The sequence below is a fragment of the Toxotes jaculatrix genome, chromosome 12 (assembly GCF_017976425.1).
Source record: "Toxotes jaculatrix isolate fToxJac2 chromosome 12, fToxJac2.pri, whole genome shotgun sequence".
Taxonomy (NCBI): domain Eukaryota; kingdom Metazoa; phylum Chordata; class Actinopteri; family Toxotidae; genus Toxotes; species Toxotes jaculatrix.
In genome coordinates, this window is record NC_054405.1 from 6,855,225 (window position 1) to 6,873,045 (window position 17,821).

The window sequence follows — 17,821 nt, forward strand, 5'->3', positions numbered from 1 at the left end:
AGTGCAGGAGGAAATGTTGGTTTAAGTCACCGATTTGCACAACATGTACTGAAGTTTCTACGGAGGGTTTAATCACAAATTCCTCAAAAAAAAAGCAATGAATAATTCACAAGACAGAAAATTAACCTACAGTTTTAATTTAATTTCTCTCAGTCTGTAACTGAAGCCTACCTCTGGGTTGAGCAGATGTGTATGCACAACAGCGCGCTTGATGTCGTACAGGTCGGTGTAGTGCTCCAGTGCCCTTTGCAGGAGTCCAGCCTTCTCACACAGCTGGGCAATGTGGGCTCGATCATAGTTGGTGAACATTTGGTTGCCCAGGATAGCATCAGCAACCTGCACCCAAGACATAAAGCAGGAAAAAATGTTAGGAAAAAAAATGGTCCTCAGCTTTATTAATTGAATCCCTTTTAATAAAGTATGGTGCTCATGTGTCCACCTGTGGAGCATGCATGAGGTTCATCTCCAGGAGGCGAGTCTGCAGTGGTCCTTCTGAGGGTCTGTTGTTCTTCAAAGCATCCAGGAGGAACGAGGTGCACTGCTGGATCAGGTTGTACTCCATGAACACATCCACGATCTGGAGAGACACAGACACACATTGTCACACAACTCTAGAGAGTAGGAGAGACCGTATCTGTGTAATTGCTACAACCCCAACAAAAACGTCACTTGTCAAAACCTCTCTTTGGTCTAAAATAAAGTACAACTGCACAATAGCCATTACACTCCACTCCTGCCAGTTCTGAACCAATGACGAGAATTAAACTTGCGAGACGCAAGAAGACCATACACTTCTCTAAAGATTCAACATCAGTTGCACTGCAAAGTGAAAGCCGGCTGAATGCAACACATTTCCTTTTCCAACGATCGAAGACGGTCTCTGATGCAATGTGCTTTATTCTTAAAATTCTTGTTACCTGCTGGTACAGCACTTTAGGCAACATGGAAAGCTGTGTCAGCAGTTGACATGTGCAATGCAGAGAGTCTGCAGAGGCAGGAAGCAGAGCAAGAGGTGCATTTCCTTTATGCTACAGGATAGCTGAGCTTAACAGATATTGGCATGTCATGTGACTCAGTCAAATACTTTGTCTGATTTCAATGAAACTTTAGGTTTGATTTGTTAAGTGCTGATTTGGGACGTATGAAGATCACAAAGTCTATTTCTGTACAGAATTTCACAGTCAGATCTCACCTAAATCTCAAAAACTACAACCCAGCCCACCCTGTTCTGCAGGGCAGCGGTTTCTGAACTCCTACTACACTAATCGAGTTTTGTATATAATTTGGAAGTAATTCATATTTTTTTTTAAAATCCATGGATTCCAGATGAATCGCTGAAAATCGCTCCTCCCTTCCTCTGACCTGTGTGATATCAGCCAGGGGCTCTTCATCCTGGACCAGCATCTGGGCAAACTGCAGGCCTTGTTCTGGGTTGATTCGCATCACATTCCTCAGCAGAAAGATCCAGTCTGGAGTGTAGCCCACCTGGAAAAGGACACATCTACTTAGTACTAAGGTTTAGAGCCATTGTTTAAATCCATTAATGTGACAGGATCTAGGTGCACTTCGTCATTTGGAAATTATCAAAACTAAAAGTGCTCAAATACTGTCTCAGCCTGACAGACATACCTTCTTGGCGTACAGGACAATCTTGGGGAACTGACCAGTCTCTGCAAAGCACTGAATGACCTTGTTGGGGACGTTGGCCCTCAGGTAGACACTTAGAGCCAAGGTGGGATCCACTGCCTTCACCAGGTCACCAAGTTCCTCTGAACATTCCAACTGAAAAGGAGGAAAGATAACGTCTGCACTGGAACCAATTCAGAACTATTTTAAAATGAATTTCTTTAATGTGGAGAATTTGGTTGTTTATATTTTGATATCTATGCTGAGGTTTTTATACTGTATCGGTAGAAGTTACAGATATGCTAATATAGCATGCTAAAACAAAGAAAATAAATATCAAATATGGTAAATGTATGTGTCACAACAACATAATATACAGTATGTCATAAGATACAAATGACTATCATATGTGTTCGATGTACAATAATTAAAAATTGAAATACACATGAAATTACAGCCCCAATCCAATATTATCTTGCTTAACATTAAGGCAGCTTTGAGCCTCCCACCCAAAGGGAAACTTCAGAAACTCCTTACATAACAATGATCTCACATGATCTAAGATAATAGGAAAGTCATGTAAACAAACAGGCAGCTCAGGAAGAGGCTCTTCCTGTAAATGGAGGCTGAGATGGAGATCTGCAGTACCTTGTCTTCCTTCAGCCACTTCTCCAGAAGCTGCTTTCGTCCCTGCTGCAGGACGGGCCTGCAGAGCTCCAGGGACTCAAACTTGTTGAGCTGGCCCTGGTCCAACAGGATACCAAAGTACTGCAGCAAGGGGGAGGTCTGGCCGGGCTGAGTCGGAACGCTCTGGAAGCGACGGATGGTGTCTGGGGTACGTAGGATACCCTGAGAGGGGAAAGGTCAACTGGAGGTGAGAACAGATCGAAATGACTGATAAAAGACAGAATAACAAAGTAGAATATACGGCCATACAATACAACAGTCCTGCAATAAATACAAGCATGTGGACTTCTATTACATTTTTCTTCAGATTATGTTAAGGACCTGTTGATTAACCCCACGCTAACAGGATGAGTACCTTTGGTGCATTAGCAGCCACTTTGGCAGCCTCAGAGTAGTTGCCAGCAGCAAACAGGTTGTTGAACTTGCGAGCAAAGAGCTCTTCAGCGCCAGCGAGGTTGTTGCGGACAGCTAAGCGGAGAGCCAGATCTGGATTCTGCAGTACGTTGGTGATGTAGGGGATGATGTTCTCCTCTTCCACACACACGGACAGCACCTGTGTTACAGGGAAACACAGAGAACAAATCAGTACAAAGCAATAGAGACTAATCAAGCTGCCAGATTTTATCCTCTTTTCTTTGCATAAATTTGATAAAAGATTCCATATTTACTTGTACTGTATTTGCTTGGAGTCAGTTCAATATTATCTACTGTTGACTTGTGGTTTAAAGTCTGGCTGAAGTTTGAATGGATACACTGTGTGGCTACAGAAGGAGTTTTGCCAACCAGAGAGTGAATTCTGGACTTAAAGTTATGGTTTATAATTTTTATTTGAACAAATCTGAGATACATCTAAACCACGCAGACATAAATCAGCACATTCCTTATTCACATCCTGTGCCAGAAATTAGCAGAATGAGAAAGCTCAGCTGAATTTAACTGTGGGCAATAGCATTAAACTCCAGTCTGTCTGGCCTGGGGTTGTGGCTGCTGAATGCAAATGTACTATTAGTGGGTCAGTGTAACGCATGGCTTTTGTGAGCGGTCTGGCAACAGAGAGAAAGAAAGGAGAGCGGGCCGAATGAAAGAGCAGGATGGAGGAAAGGGGAGGGGTCGAAGGAGAAAGACTGCCAGTGTTGGCCCCTCTACAAACAAGACCAGCAGGTCAGTGGCCCAGCTTTTAACACGAGTGAATAGGCCTCATTCTTCCTGTCGCTGAAGCAGGGTCACTTATTTACTATAATGTGGGTGGACTAATTGGAGGTAGTTGGAATAACAAAATGGACAGAAAAATAGATCTGTAAGTAGAGATTCAGTGTTCTACTCAGTACGTAGGTGAGGTGGGACAATGCAGAAGAGATGAAAAGGCCAACATTAAATTCAGGGATGACCACAAAAAGAAAAATGTGAATGAAAATTAGCAAGAACTGGACACTGACCCAAGCCTTGACTAGGGTCAATACTCGACTGACAAAATACAAAGCTGTAAACATATTTACTGAACCCCTCCAGTTTCTCACACTATTCAAAGTGTATTTTGCCATTTAAATACAACGACTGGAGCACGGTGGAAAAAAGAGACCAACCTGCCAGCACAACTCGTCTTAACAAGAGAGCACCAGGTTTCAGAAGACACATGAGCTGTAGTATCAAGTGGTACACTCGCCCAGACACAAACACACACAGAGAATAGTAAAATTGCAGGACAGACATCAAAGGTCTCTGTCATGCTGATGACGTGAAAGATAAGGTGGAGATTTGACTGGATGAGAGGACCAGCACTAAGAGGATTGAGGGCACCAGGCTGTGCCTCCCATTTCACATCATGTGCTAATAGGTGGTGGGCCTTTTTTTCCTCTCTTGGTCTGCTGCTTTCTCTCTCCCCTTTCCCTCCTCTGGTTTTTTTTCAGCATTTCTTCTGCAGCTGTCATAATTACATGTCAATGTGAGGCCAGGTCTATGGCATACACGCTACCTGGTCTGAGTCATGGTATCACAGATCCTGATGCTCAGACTCAAACTCAAAAAAGGTCCTGCTGAATTCATAGCTCCCAATAACAACTTGGTGACAGCTACAGGGATCAGTTTCAGCAGTGTAGGAAAAATAGCAATGTAGAGATGGAAACGTTCAAGTAGATACCAGACACTAACTGGTCAGAGGAACTCTCATTGTGTTTTTGGAGGGGGACCAGGGTGCTTATGTTCGTTCATGTCAATGACTTCAACATCTTAACACTTCACTGCAGATCAGTGTTGTGACTGCACTGATTTTTTTCCTCACTACAGTGCCAGATCAGCACAACCCTGTGGTTAACCACCATTTAGTTCTGCAAATACATTTCTAGTAAACTCCACAAACTTGATGGTTATTGCAATTGAGTGAGACAGAGTTATTTATTTTCACAAGGTTCATCTTTTGATCGTTTGCTTACCATTAACTTTGATCTCAGTACTGTAATAACTGTTCAACAACACTAACAACATTACCACATTCTCAGCTTTTGCTGCATACTCAGCCCTTTCTGATGCAATCAATCACTATTCTGCTTTCCCAAGAACAAGGAACAAATATATTATAAAACATAAGTGATATATGATAAAATTCACTCTGAGTTTCCAGTCTTCTGGTTAACTGTTCCTTAACCAAGCCCTTCTATGCTGCTTGTTGACCAGATGTGGATTGAAACAAATCTATAGTAAAAGCATTGCAGTGATGTATTTCTTGTTATCACGTTACCGGTATTGTTGGTAACCAACCCACTCAACTGGAGGCACTGGGAGGCTGTGGCGTATTATCTCTCAGATCACTGCCTCTGTGTGTTTGTGTGTACACACACACACACATATGCACTTCACTACCACGGCATACAGCGATATCCGTCACTGCTTCAGATCAGCTTTCCTCTCTTCACTCAATAATTCATGCAGTGTGTGGCCTGGCTGGAACATTATTCATCAGCTGGCTGGATCCAGTTCTCCTCTATGGTTCAGCTTTACAAAAGCAGTAAGACACAACCCTGTCCCTTCTGTCTGAGTGAAACACTACACTTTGGATTATTTATAATGCTTCCTGGCACAGTCTGGGCTTGCCTGATGACGACAGACAAACAAGGAGACCTTGTTATTACCCTGTGCAACTGATGTTTGATGTTTTGCTTGTCTACATTCATTAACCTGTGTCAGATTTGTTGGACACGTGATTGCTGTTGACATAGAGGGTAAATAATGTGATTCTGCTGTGGCTGCGTGATAGAGGTTAGGAAGAATATCTAGTATAATCATCAGGACTGAACAGCCATGCTAAAGATCACTGTAATTTCCCTGAGCACACAGGGCAAGCGCTGCTTGGCATTTTTACCTGTCCCTTCCTGTTGACCCCAATGATGCCTGAGGTGGCCTCATGTGGAGCAGTGACAAAGATGGTCTCTCCGCTGATGCGGTTCATGTAGATGCAGGTGCCTGTCTCCAGATCATACAAGTGGATGTAGCCATATTTGGTAATGAGGAAAACCACATCTTGCTTGGAGCTTATCTGTAAAGGAAAAGGCAGAAAATGACATTCTCTGCCACTGATTCACAACGAAGTCAGGGACATCTATTGTGAGGGAACACGCTTGCTTTCCCAAGTAAAGATGTTGTGTATAATTTATACCTTTCATGTGGATTCTATGAATGGCAGTTTATTATCTTGCAAATAACTACTATAGCAATCAGTTAGGCTACTGATTCTACTTTGCCTGAGCCAGGTGATTAACTATGGAAACATACCTGCATGGCCACAGGGAAGTCATTCTGGGCTTCTGGAGGGAAGAACACATCCACTGCTTTCTTTGGAAACGGCTGATTGCCAGTTGGTGGGGTCCCCACTTCGATGATGTGTAACTGTCAAAAGGGAGAAAACGTAAGTGAGAAACAGACTGTGGGAGGTTTTCCAAGGACAAAGCCAATAACATCTGTCTCCCCTATTATATCTTTAACATCAGTTACCTTTCCTCCAGCTTGGCCTCTGACAGCAAAGCAGAACAAAGTCGATTCCTCTGCATTTCCCTCCATCTTGAACTGGGCAAAGCTGGCAGCATGACCTTCGATGGGCTGAGAAACTTTTCTGTCAACAGAGTAGAGCTGCATGGCCCCCACCACCCGATTTTGCTGAAAAAAGACAAAGCAGCACACATTAATGTGATGTAACTGATGTAAACTGAAGTATGTTTGGTATTAAACCAGAAGACATGAGCAGCAAAATACCTGGGCTGAGATACCGATGAGCAGGAGCCATTTCTGCTTGGCATCAGTGCGGTAGTTGATGATCTGGCAGCCTGCCAGGCTGGAGTGGCGGTCAAAGACTTTCACAGGCTGTGAGTCACCCTCCATGCTCCAGTGGTAGACGGCAGTGTCAGTCACAAGTGCAACTGTGTTAAGGGAGATCCACTTCCAGAAGGTAACATCGTCCGTCATGGTGTGTGCCTTCATCTTGCTCTTCATCTCAATGTTGAAGATCTGAAGGGTTTTGGCGGCTAGAGAGGGGGGAGGAAATGGGGCAGGACCCAGGCCCCGGAAGAATGTTATAGTTTCTGACAGGATGTCTGCAAAGACACACACTCATAGGAAAAGAGAACACACCAAATTTTAAGAAAAGGGAGATTCAAATTTGGAATATTGGTAGTCATGGCACAGAGGCCATCAAGCAACAACGCCATGACTGATAGATTAGGGGATGCCATACATGCTGTAGTCGGAAATTGTGTCGTATGAAGTGCAGTGAGACAGGCAGAGAAAAAATACATAGGATTCAAATTTTGACCTCCTGAGAGGCTACACAAGGTGTAACTGTGCAAATTGTGTGTACAAGTCAATTTTTCTATTCTAAATGCTACTGGCATACTATGAATTGGCAGGCCAATAAGAACACATACCTGTAGAGTTGCCTAATGCTAGATGCATGTTGAATCATAAGTAAATTAATAAGGCAGAAAGATATTTTCAGTGTGTATTAACTTAAATGAACAATTCAGTGAGCAAATTTGACAAAGAGGACTACATGTGCTCCTTGTGGCCTGTGAGAGAATGACTGAATACATGCATGGCTCTTCCTTAGGGCAAATATTTGACTTAACTGACCACAGCACTTGAAAGCTGCTTAATAAATGTACTCAGTATGTGTCATGTATTGTTATGTCCGACCACATGGCCCACCCCATCAAATGAACAGCATTCACAGAGACAAACAAGATAGACAGAGGGTAGAAGCAAGAAACAACTCACAAAAAAGGCCAACACATCTGCATCTGAGCCAAATAGTCAGTGGAACAGTGGAGTACAACAGTTAAACATACATTTAGAGGCGCAATTACGAGGGAGGGGCACTTTTAGACAAGAGTGGCACAAAGGTTTCCAATTATGATTATGGTTGATTATCTACAATTAATATGGTTTATGACATCTGGATACGAGACCAGAGACTAAATGTTTAAAAAAGGTTCACTCACCTGCAATTTTTTTTTGTTTCATTAGTTAGGGTTAATTTAGTGAGCTAAAGCTTTATTATGAAGCAGTGTGACTTCCTTGTTTGTTCATTATTCAATACTCATCGGCAAAGTGAGAAAAAGCAAAGACCAATGCATCAGCACAACCGTCAAGATCTTTTAGCCATCACTAAGCCATGGAATCAGAGAACAATAAGCAGTGTGGCAAATGGACCACTTGCAGCAGCAGCCAAATTTTAAAGAGCAAGCATAAGAGTTTTTAATTGAATAATGATCAGTTGTCGGAGGTGTGTGTGTGTGCACAGCGGGTCCATCCTTCACACGTGGTTACATGGAAAGGTCAAGGCTTGATACTGTGTCACATGACAAGGTGGGCTGAGAAACATCATTATGGTAGACTGAGCAGGGAGGACAGCGTGAGAGGAAAGAGGGAGGAAGGGTCTACGCTGACTCTACGCTGTACAATTAGTGAGTAAGAGACGGGTACTACAAGCTGAGCCAACATGAATTTGAAGCTCTCCGTAGCTACCTGCTTAGTTAAGAAACCTTGTCCTTTTCACATTGTTATAAAATCCACTGTAATCACAAAGGTCATGTTTGCTGTGAATGGTGAGGAGTGTGCTAAAGTTAAAGAGTTGCTGAAGTGCAACTGTTTTTATTGGAAAGCATTTTCTGAGCTCTCCTAACCAGAAGAGGAGCCCATTTAAACTCTGATTTTCAGTGGCTTTTTTTTTGCAGCATGAAGAAAATAATTTTTGGAGAAAAAGATTTTCATTATTAACCAGTACAAACCCAAAGGGAAGAACCTTTTGTGTTTCCTGTGTAACATTTAACCAGGCAGCATAGTGTGCAGTAATGCAACTACTACTGTAATGCTCATTGCAGCTCATGTCTGTGTGTCACATGTTTGTCAGCAATGAGCTAGAACTTTGTAAAAGTTCAGCACACAATTTATAACTGCACATTGTACCACATCCTCAGTGGAGAGGACAGCTAGACTGTTCATACAAACTGAACTGTAACCATTTCAGATTTAAAGCCCTCTAGCTTTACAGTGGGCAGAAATCCTTAATTTCTGGGCAGGCATTTTTTGGAAAAATATTTGCGGGCATATCAGCCAGCTGAACAGGATTAAAGAACGACAAAGCAAAGTGGATCCAAATGAACGAATGAAACACCACCACTGTGCCAATCAGAAAAAGTGTTCACAATGGCTTGTCTATTTTCATTTATCGAAGTGGTAGAAATGTATATTATACTTAACTGGTGTGCACACTAAATGACAGGAAACAGGTGTTTATCCACCTTTGTTATTCCCTGGCCTGTATTTGGGGGCCGGCCTTTATTTATCTGTGTTGGTCACACCCCCATACGCAGTTATTGGAGACAGGGCTTCTTAACTACCGTTTTTTGAGGAAATACAGCAGCCTAAAATCGTACGTGCTCCTTAACTTTTAATGCCAATCAATCTGAACCTAGTTTTCTAAGTTTCACACCCTGACAAGTGAGATTCACAGGTTATTCAAAGTCTCTTCCTGACCTACTTCATTCCTCATCTGGGACTACTTATGACAGATGGATGAAGGATATAACATCAGGAACACATGAAATCAAATCAATGCTGCTATCAGATGCCATCAGCCTTCCCACAGATCTCCAGTAGTGGGAGCAAAAACTAATCTTCAGTCCTTAGTACAGAGGCAATGTGTCATATGGAGAATGTTTGTAAGAAATTACTAAATTAATGAATAAATGTGAAACACAGCTGGGAAACAAGTGAAACAACAAGTCTGGGTAATTACAACTTCACACAGATGGACAAAGACATGGATTTCAAAATGGAAATTGAGAAGAAATGTGAATTAAAATGAAATCATTTTTACCCGTAGTATTACCACATGTAAAATGGGTTCTAAATCACTTGTACATACAATAAAAATGATGGAATGCCAGCAAGCTATAAGGATGTGAAAGCCAAATCCTGTTTGCGAAGAAATATTTTTCTATGGCCTAGATGTGGAAAAAGTTCCAAAGAATTATCCAGAGATTGGTTAAAACGTTGAAAATATTCAAAGCCAGGCCATTAACTTCCAGGTTTTAAGAATACTGTACCAAAACCTGAGTTTTAAGTGCACACAGTGGTAGATAAGGTCATGTTAACTTTAATCAGTGTAGTCTGTATGCTTCATTTGTTTACTGCAGTGGGCAATACTGAATGGGATCATTTCGGAGGTGTGCAATTTGTCAGTAAATACTGTCTTGAAAACAGGATTTTACTTCCACAATGAAGTAGTTAAATTTCAACTCACCGTCTGCAAACACATAAGAAAGCAGTAAAGTAAAAAACAAAAAAAGAACATAGAAAAGACAAAAACAAAAAACAAAAAAGTCAAAGCAATCATGGATGCTGAACAAAAAGAATAAAAATGTGCTATTTTGAATATTTACAGGACAAATGTCTGGAAAAAACATACATGTTGGCCAGTAAAAACTACTTCATAGTGGAAAAACTAAAATAGCTGGATGTGTATGGACATAAATAGATGAAAAACAGTTTTAAATACTCTTAATTACTCAATGGAAAATGTTGCTGTATTGAACAAACATGTCAGAACTGAATGCTGCAGATCACTTACAGGGGGTTAATTACAATATAACATTGAAGTAATATAATGTTGTGCTTGCTCTCTTTTTCTCTGGTAATACCTACACTGATTAAGAGAAATGTGGCTTCTGTAATACCAATACACTGCCATACCTTTAAGTGCAATGACCTTGCTGGCTGGATTCATTATGGCGCTGTCAGCTGAGATGGGCCTGCGTATCGGTGTATTGGGGTCGGCCATGTCAATGATCACCACCTGAGTCTGCTCGCCAACCTTCTCCCGGACACAGATGAACTTGTCCGACTCCATGGTGAGGGTGCTGAAGCCTATGTTGGCCGGATTGATCCCTAAATTTTGGAGCTATAAGAAAAGGGGAAAAAAACAGGAGGAAAGTTAGGTTGAACAGATATGGTCTACAAAAAGATGCAGTTAAAAAAAAGACATAATTTGCAAAGATAATCTATGACAACATTGAGATGACATTCATGTTCAAACAATATCCCCTTCAAGGCTGCCATTTAAGAAGAGGTAGTTTATTTCAATTGCACTTCAAATTAGTGCAGTATTTCCCAAGAGGAACTAGGCCAACCATGTGGCAAAGTAAAGGGGAAAGAAATAAACTTAGCTGTCAGACAACAGGAAGTGACATTCAAGTGTTGCAGCGAGTGTCAGAGGCAGGAGAGCTCCAGTTACCTTGTTATCATCGGGCATAGAAATCATGACAGTCAAATTAATTAAAATACCTGGTGCTGTCCAAACAACAATAGTGTCCAATAAGAAAGCTCTGTCTCTCCACTCAGCTACTTTGCACTACCACAGCCAGCCAATGAGGTCACCACTCCTGACTCTGAGCAGCTCTTTGGACACATGGAGCTCATCACAACAGTTAGAGAGATGGGCTGGGTGGAGAGCTCATCCAGCGCCAAGTTCTTAAAGCATGGGCCAAAGAGGAAACTACAACCATATTACACAACAACACAGTCACACAGCAGACTGACTACCACTACTTATTGTATTTGGTTCAGATGCAGTTTGCCAAGACTACGTGTACAACTGTTCCTGCTTGAAGACAATTTTGCCATGAAACCTGACCTGACAATCACTGGTGCTTTGGTGAAATTTCCCTTTTTGGGATTAATAGTCCATCTATCTATCCATGTTGTGTGATCTTAAGTTGAATAACATGAAATGCTAATCTCAGTCCAGAGAGAAGCACAATCAACCAAAGAAAGAATACAAAAGTTCAGGAGTGTTGTCTCACATTCTCAGACTCGCTAATGATGCAGCACAACAAACAATGGGATACAGGATGTAAAGAGGTTTAACCTGCCTGAAAAGCCTGAGACTATAGGTGAACTGCGTTGCAGCACATAACACCGCCAAGCCCTGCAGCCCAGTTTACTGCCAAGGCTGGAAACAGGGCATCTTGCGTGCCTCACACAAACTCTGACACAGCACTACCTACTGAGGGCAGCCACACTGGATGACTATGCCAGAACAGCTAAGGGCAGAAGTGTCAAGACGCTTCACAAGAACAAATTATGTATCATGGTAACAACTTTAATATACAAGTACCACAAATCAAATGTTAGCAATAACACAGTACATGGCACACGACAAAATACAATCAGGATACAAATAACTCCAGTGTCTTCCCGCTAACCGACTGCAAATTGCAACGTGGTTGTGAAGTAAGCCTGAAGGAAATGAAACTACCAGAAACATTTCCCATAGGCCACGTATCGATGTTGCAACTTCCTCTACTTGCACAACATATCAGTATTAAACCACAGTTGTACAAATGTTGTTTAATTATTTACAGCCAGGGTCCAAAATGAGCTTTTTGGTCTATCTGCCAATGGCTGGCAAAATGAAAAAAATAACCAGCAAAAATATTTTTCAACACAAGAAAAGCAGCACAGTAGAAATTACATGTACATCTGCAGAGGCACAAATCTCACAAAATCTCTCTTTAATAGGTAGCAGTACCTAAATGCTCACTATTGCTAACCAATAACTGATCATTATAAAATTACATACGTAAAAGAAATCAAGGCCATTTAGCTAATTCCATTAGCTCCATAAGGAGAGGTTAACCAGCCACAAACGTTAGCAGATTCATTATTTGTGACCCCCTGATTTAAATTTTCAAATGTCAAGAGTAGTTTTGTAAACATATATTGGATCTCTGCCCAAGAGCCAATTAGGCTTGCCAGCCAGAGCCACAACTGCCCCTTGATTGGCAGTGAGTGTTCATTTCAAGGCTTGCTAATGAAAAATTGTGGCCCCACTGTCCACAATTTGCCACAGTTGAGTCCTAATCAGCAAACACAAACCACAGTTCCAGGAACTGCTCAACGAAAAGGGATCACCTTTTATCAATGACAGGACACACCCTCCCCGCAGCCCTGCCCCAGCCACATTCTTTCACTAACGAGTAACCAGCCTCCCTCTCAATGACATTGTGATAAATGACCTCAAAGAACAAATGTTACTACCAGATATGAGGAAAGAACTAAAAACTGATCTGAGGCAAGCTTTCAGCATAGTGACATTTTTTTATTGCTACAAAGGGTGACATCATACAGCAACATTGCTGCAGCTTCCATGCCTCTTATCGTTGCCATTGTCCAGTACGGAAACCTGGTTTACTAAGGCAACATTTATTCAAACACTAGACAAAGGGAAAGGGCCCGCAGAGAGAATATACTTTAGACCCTGAATACATCTGTTTTCAGTAATAACTAGCAACAGCTTGCTTTATCAGAATACTATAAAAGCTACCATCTGTCTTGAAATGGACATACTGAAGATGGATTCACACCAAGAGCACAAGTAGTCTGTTATAACACTATCAGAGGACCCCATGCAGTGGTTCTGAGATCTAAGATTGTGTAAATTAACTATCTGACTTTCTTTAAATCAACTCGCTAATCTCTGGAAACCAGACTAGGGCATGTCTACACATTACACTGGCAAAGAGGGTTAACCCTGTTATTACACAATAGTGTTCTGGACAGGATTTACATGTCTAGAAAACGCTCACTCTCTACCATCTGTCATCTATTCTGGGATCAGAAGGAAGTCCTTTCATTCACAATGAAAAGAATTCGTAAAACAGGAAAGAACAGTCTAATCACAATGTATATGTTACCTCCGTCGCTTGAAATAAAGTACAACAAATACAGACAGATGTTACAGTGCTGGAAGACGAACCACACCACAGTCTGGTCTGTCAGACTGGTTTTCTATGAAAACGCTGCTGTGACATCAATGAGCAGGAATTTGGGTGAAAGCAGGTCAAACCAGTGGAGCTACAACCAATGTGGAAAATCATTTAGTCTGGCCTCCCCTGGCCTGGTGCTGCTGTGTTAGCCTTACAGTTAGCACAAGCTGTGATGGGCAGATGCTAGCCCAAAACCTTTCAATTCATCAACATTTAATCAAAAACAGGGTTACAGGAGGAGAGCACACAGGAGACCGGACATATTTGAGGGAAGAGTGAGAGCATCATGTATGATCTCAGATAATCAACAAACTAATATGATCAGTGTGTTCAGAGGTTTATAAAGGACCTGCGAATGAAAATAAAACCTGCAAATGAAAATAAAAATAAAAAAAAAAGAAGTCAAGGGGAGGAACAGAATCAATTTATAGTACCTAACGGCTAACGTGTCCAACTCCCAGCTAGCTGGTGTAATGGTAACAAATTGCCAGCAGGAGAGATAGTGATTCACTATCATAACTATCATTAGTCCCCTGACAAATTATTAACTCCAACTCTGTGCCGCACTCCACTGTAATCACTTTCAGAACCATGTCTTCAATGACATGACATTATAGTAGGCATGTCCCAAATTAGTGTCTCTTCAAGGCAATATTTTTGCACCAGAGACAGTGAGCAAAACTGTCATGCTTTGCATTTCTCTTCCACATGTGGACCCTTGAAAGCTTCCCTGCAACCGGTGCAATATAACAGGTACTTGTCTGATATGGGTCTGAAAATCAATTTTTTATGCAGCTCTTGCTCAATACAAATAGCTGATCCATCATCTAGCCTTAGTGAGACTGTTTTCTTGCCCATATGGGTGGATCTAGAAACAGTCATCCAGCTCAGAAAATACTGTGCTCTCTAGTATGGAAACTATGCCAAACTGTGTTAATTCCTACAGAGGTAAGGAATTAGCCAGCATATTTGGACTACTCCTAATCACCCAAAGGGACTCCCATCTGTTGATTTAACCAGTATGCTCTTCCTTCAAAGGAAAGCAGCATCTTGCTCAGCAAAAAAAGGCTGTGTGTGTATCCCACACATGTAAAGTTCAAGGCAGGGCAGGGAAGGATGTGCTATGTAATGTGCTGAGGCTTGCAGCACTTCATTGCAGTGCTCCACAACAGGAAACCAGGGACCCATTGTCTACTAGGGCTGAAACAACAGGCTTGCCCAGTGCTGCCTCCTCCACCACCATGTGACACTGGTGGGGGACATGTGACCAGCCCAGGGGTGAGGAACAAGAGGTGCTGCCTTTGCTGATAACGTGACGGGGGAAAAGAAGCAAGGATTGCAAGGATTTCTGAGGCTCGTTCATCTCCACTCCAGGCCAGTTCTGCTGAGGTGGTTCTGGGAGAGCAGTTTCCTTTTTATCCAAATGCACGCTTTATCCTACATTTAGACAGTGCTGCAGAATGTCAAGTGTTCAGCAGATCTGCATCCTCACCAGCCTGTCACGAGAGCTGTCAGCTGGTCAGTTACTAGCACAGTTCAAAGTTTACCATGCAAACCTTGTAAGGTGATACTCAAAAGAGCATGACACAATAAACTAATGCCCTTCCCACCCAGAAAAGCAGAGACACAAGTGTGTGTGCCACGAATGGATAAAATTTACAGTCAAATACCACTGAAAATAAATCTGAAGTACATGCATTTAGTCTGCCAGCCTAAGTCCCATCTTTTAAGTGTATTTGGGGAACTCAATCCTTTCTCAGACCACAAACATCTAATTTAAAGCAACCAGCAACATTTATTTGAATGAACATGATAATGACATATTTCTCTTTTCCCCCACATTTCCATTCTGTGCAAATCTGTAAATTTTGTGACACATTAGGAGAGCCCTGCCTCCAAAATGTAAACTACATATTATACATTTAAAAAAAAAGGCTCTTGGTGGGTGTTTTGCTTTAACCAGGAGATTAACTGATGACATGTTTTGTAAAAATAAACGATTACTTAGTGTTTACTTAGCAAACATCCATGTATGTACAGAAAGTAAATTAATAGTGTTTCAACCTGTAATTATGGAATCAGATGTGAAATACTGTGCTGAATTAACACACCATTTGATAAGTTAAAGCCCTTGGTTTTCCCTCCACAAATCTTCACTGGAAATAAAACCAGGCTTGTGAACCCCTTTTCATAAATACTATGTGAAAGGGAAGCATTTTTAAATAATGGGAACCATGTTGTTATTATATCAACAAAACCCATTTTTAAAGATTACAGACAACTTCTGGGTAAGGATAGAAACTGAAAACCAGTCTTAAAATCAATACTGCTTCCTGAGAGGTCAGAACTATAACACCAATAAGTTCCTATGGAGTGGGTGCTGCTGAATGTTATTCATTCATTCATTCATTCATTCATTTAATTGACAGATGTTGATGTTTTTAGTTTGCCTGATGTTAAGCTATTTTTCTTTGTGTAAAGCTGTCCTGACATAGACCAGAACTGATAAAATCCTACTGACACCCATTCCTACACCCAGGACAAGTATACAAAGTGGAGTGCATGACAACCTCGAGTGCGTCTACTATGTGGTTTGAGAAAAGATATGAGATGCCAAGATACTTGCATTTTACTTCACACTTAAGCTATTAAAGTTCTTTAACTGGAGTCTACACTACACTATATAAATGGATGATATATAAAAATGCAAGCTATGCAAGTTGACCGGATGACAGAGAATACACAACTGCAGAGCTCAAGGGAAAGCTAGGGAAGGAGAAGGGGGGGAGGGGGAGGGGGAGGGAGAGAGAGAGAGAGAGAGAGAGAGAGAGAGAGAGAGAGAGAGAGAGAGAGAGAGAAATTACATACAAAGATGGACAGCTTCAAGAGGGATTTGATGCTAGGTGAGGCCCATGAGAAATCTAAATTGTTAAATGATAAAGCTATTGTTATGATCTTATCACATCAGGCTATTAGAGCAAAATTTCAAAACTTTTAATGTTATGTTATGTTAAAGCCTGCATACTGTTCTAAATTTGTGAGAAATCATGACAGCACCATATCAGAGACCATCAACTCGTATCAGTTTGGATCATCCCATGATCATAAGACTCTATTGTACCAATAACCAAACCTACTTCCTACTCCCTTGTGCTCTTGTGAGGAGTAATGCCAACATCTTAAAGTATAAACTGACAGCCAACAAGACTGATGCACAGACTCTTCAGAACAAACTTCAGGACAAATCAGAAATAAGCCACCACAAAAAAAGAAAACACAATTGGCATTATGGAGGTAAATGTGACAATTTGTCGTGATGCATATTTTAGGTCATATTATCTATCGCCCATTTTCTGCATGATCTGTTCAAGTTACATATGCTGTGAAACATGCATGAAACAGCATATGCAGGTCATGCATAAGTGATAGTTGCTGAATATCCCTTGGGAGTTGACGCAAAATGACCTTGTGACGTGCCAATGACATAAATCTGTGAAAGCACGCTTTACTCACAGCTTGGCAGTTCATATCACTGAGTACCACAGTGCAGGACAGTAAGCAATCTGAATAAAATGCAACAAGCTACTGTATTATTATGCAAATATGTGCATAAAAGTAAAATATAGCATCTGTGAATGACAAGAAGCTGCTCTAAGCTCCATGTGATATATTCTGGTTCCTTGAATTCAATCTTACAGTCAAATGCAAAAACTCTGAGTGTTATTTTGCTGCTAAGATGTTGTGTTAGTGCATGATTGCATAGATCTTTCCTTCAGCTGAACATTAAATATTATTTCAACTGTAATGCACAGTATGCACTGTAATTCACCACTTCTGTATAGCTCTCTTTTCACTCCCACTCCTGCAATCAAGAGGACTTAACAAAGAAGTCGAAAATCATTCCATAATAATTTCATTGCAACTCTATGCACAAAAGACCTTTGCATAGCTTTGTGAAGTTCAGCCCCCATACAATCTCTTCTGATAGGCCTACATATTAACTCATCAACTTCTTTCACATAAACTAAGATGGAAATAATACAGAGTTCTGAGATGCATTGTGACTTTAGTGCATTTTTGAGGAATTGTGACTTTTTTTGTTTTAATCAAAAACAAATGAAAGAATCTGAGGACAGCATCCACCTGATTTAAAGAAAAACAGCACCATACTGCTCCGTGCTATTCTACTAACATCT

General features: G+C 41.2%; 1 protein-coding gene across 2 annotated transcripts in view; it reads right to left on the reverse strand.

Annotated features, from left to right (window-relative positions):
- The window catches only part of cltca (clathrin, heavy chain a (Hc)), a 30,450-nt gene that overhangs the window by 10,919 nt on the left and 1,710 nt on the right, over nt 1–17,821 (reverse strand). Inside the window, exons 2-13 of one of the 2 annotated variants that reach the window (XM_041051937.1) lie at nt 10,552–10,759; nt 10,103–10,105; nt 6,556–6,824; nt 6,298–6,459; nt 6,079–6,192; nt 5,669–5,842; nt 2,669–2,866; nt 2,275–2,475; nt 1,630–1,782; nt 1,363–1,485; nt 440–577; nt 172–336 (exon numbers count right to left, since the gene is read on the reverse strand). In XM_041051937.1, coding sequence (XP_040907871.1) covers nt 172–336; nt 440–577; nt 1,363–1,485; nt 1,630–1,782; nt 2,275–2,475; nt 2,669–2,866; nt 5,669–5,842; nt 6,079–6,192; nt 6,298–6,459; nt 6,556–6,824; nt 10,103–10,105; nt 10,552–10,759 — 1,908 coding nt within the window. The remainder of the gene's footprint in view (nt 1–171; nt 337–439; nt 578–1,362; nt 1,486–1,629; nt 1,783–2,274; nt 2,476–2,668; nt 2,867–5,668; nt 5,843–6,078; nt 6,193–6,297; nt 6,460–6,555; nt 6,825–10,102; nt 10,106–10,551; nt 10,760–17,821) is intronic. The other variant, XM_041051938.1, reaches the window with a different exon arrangement.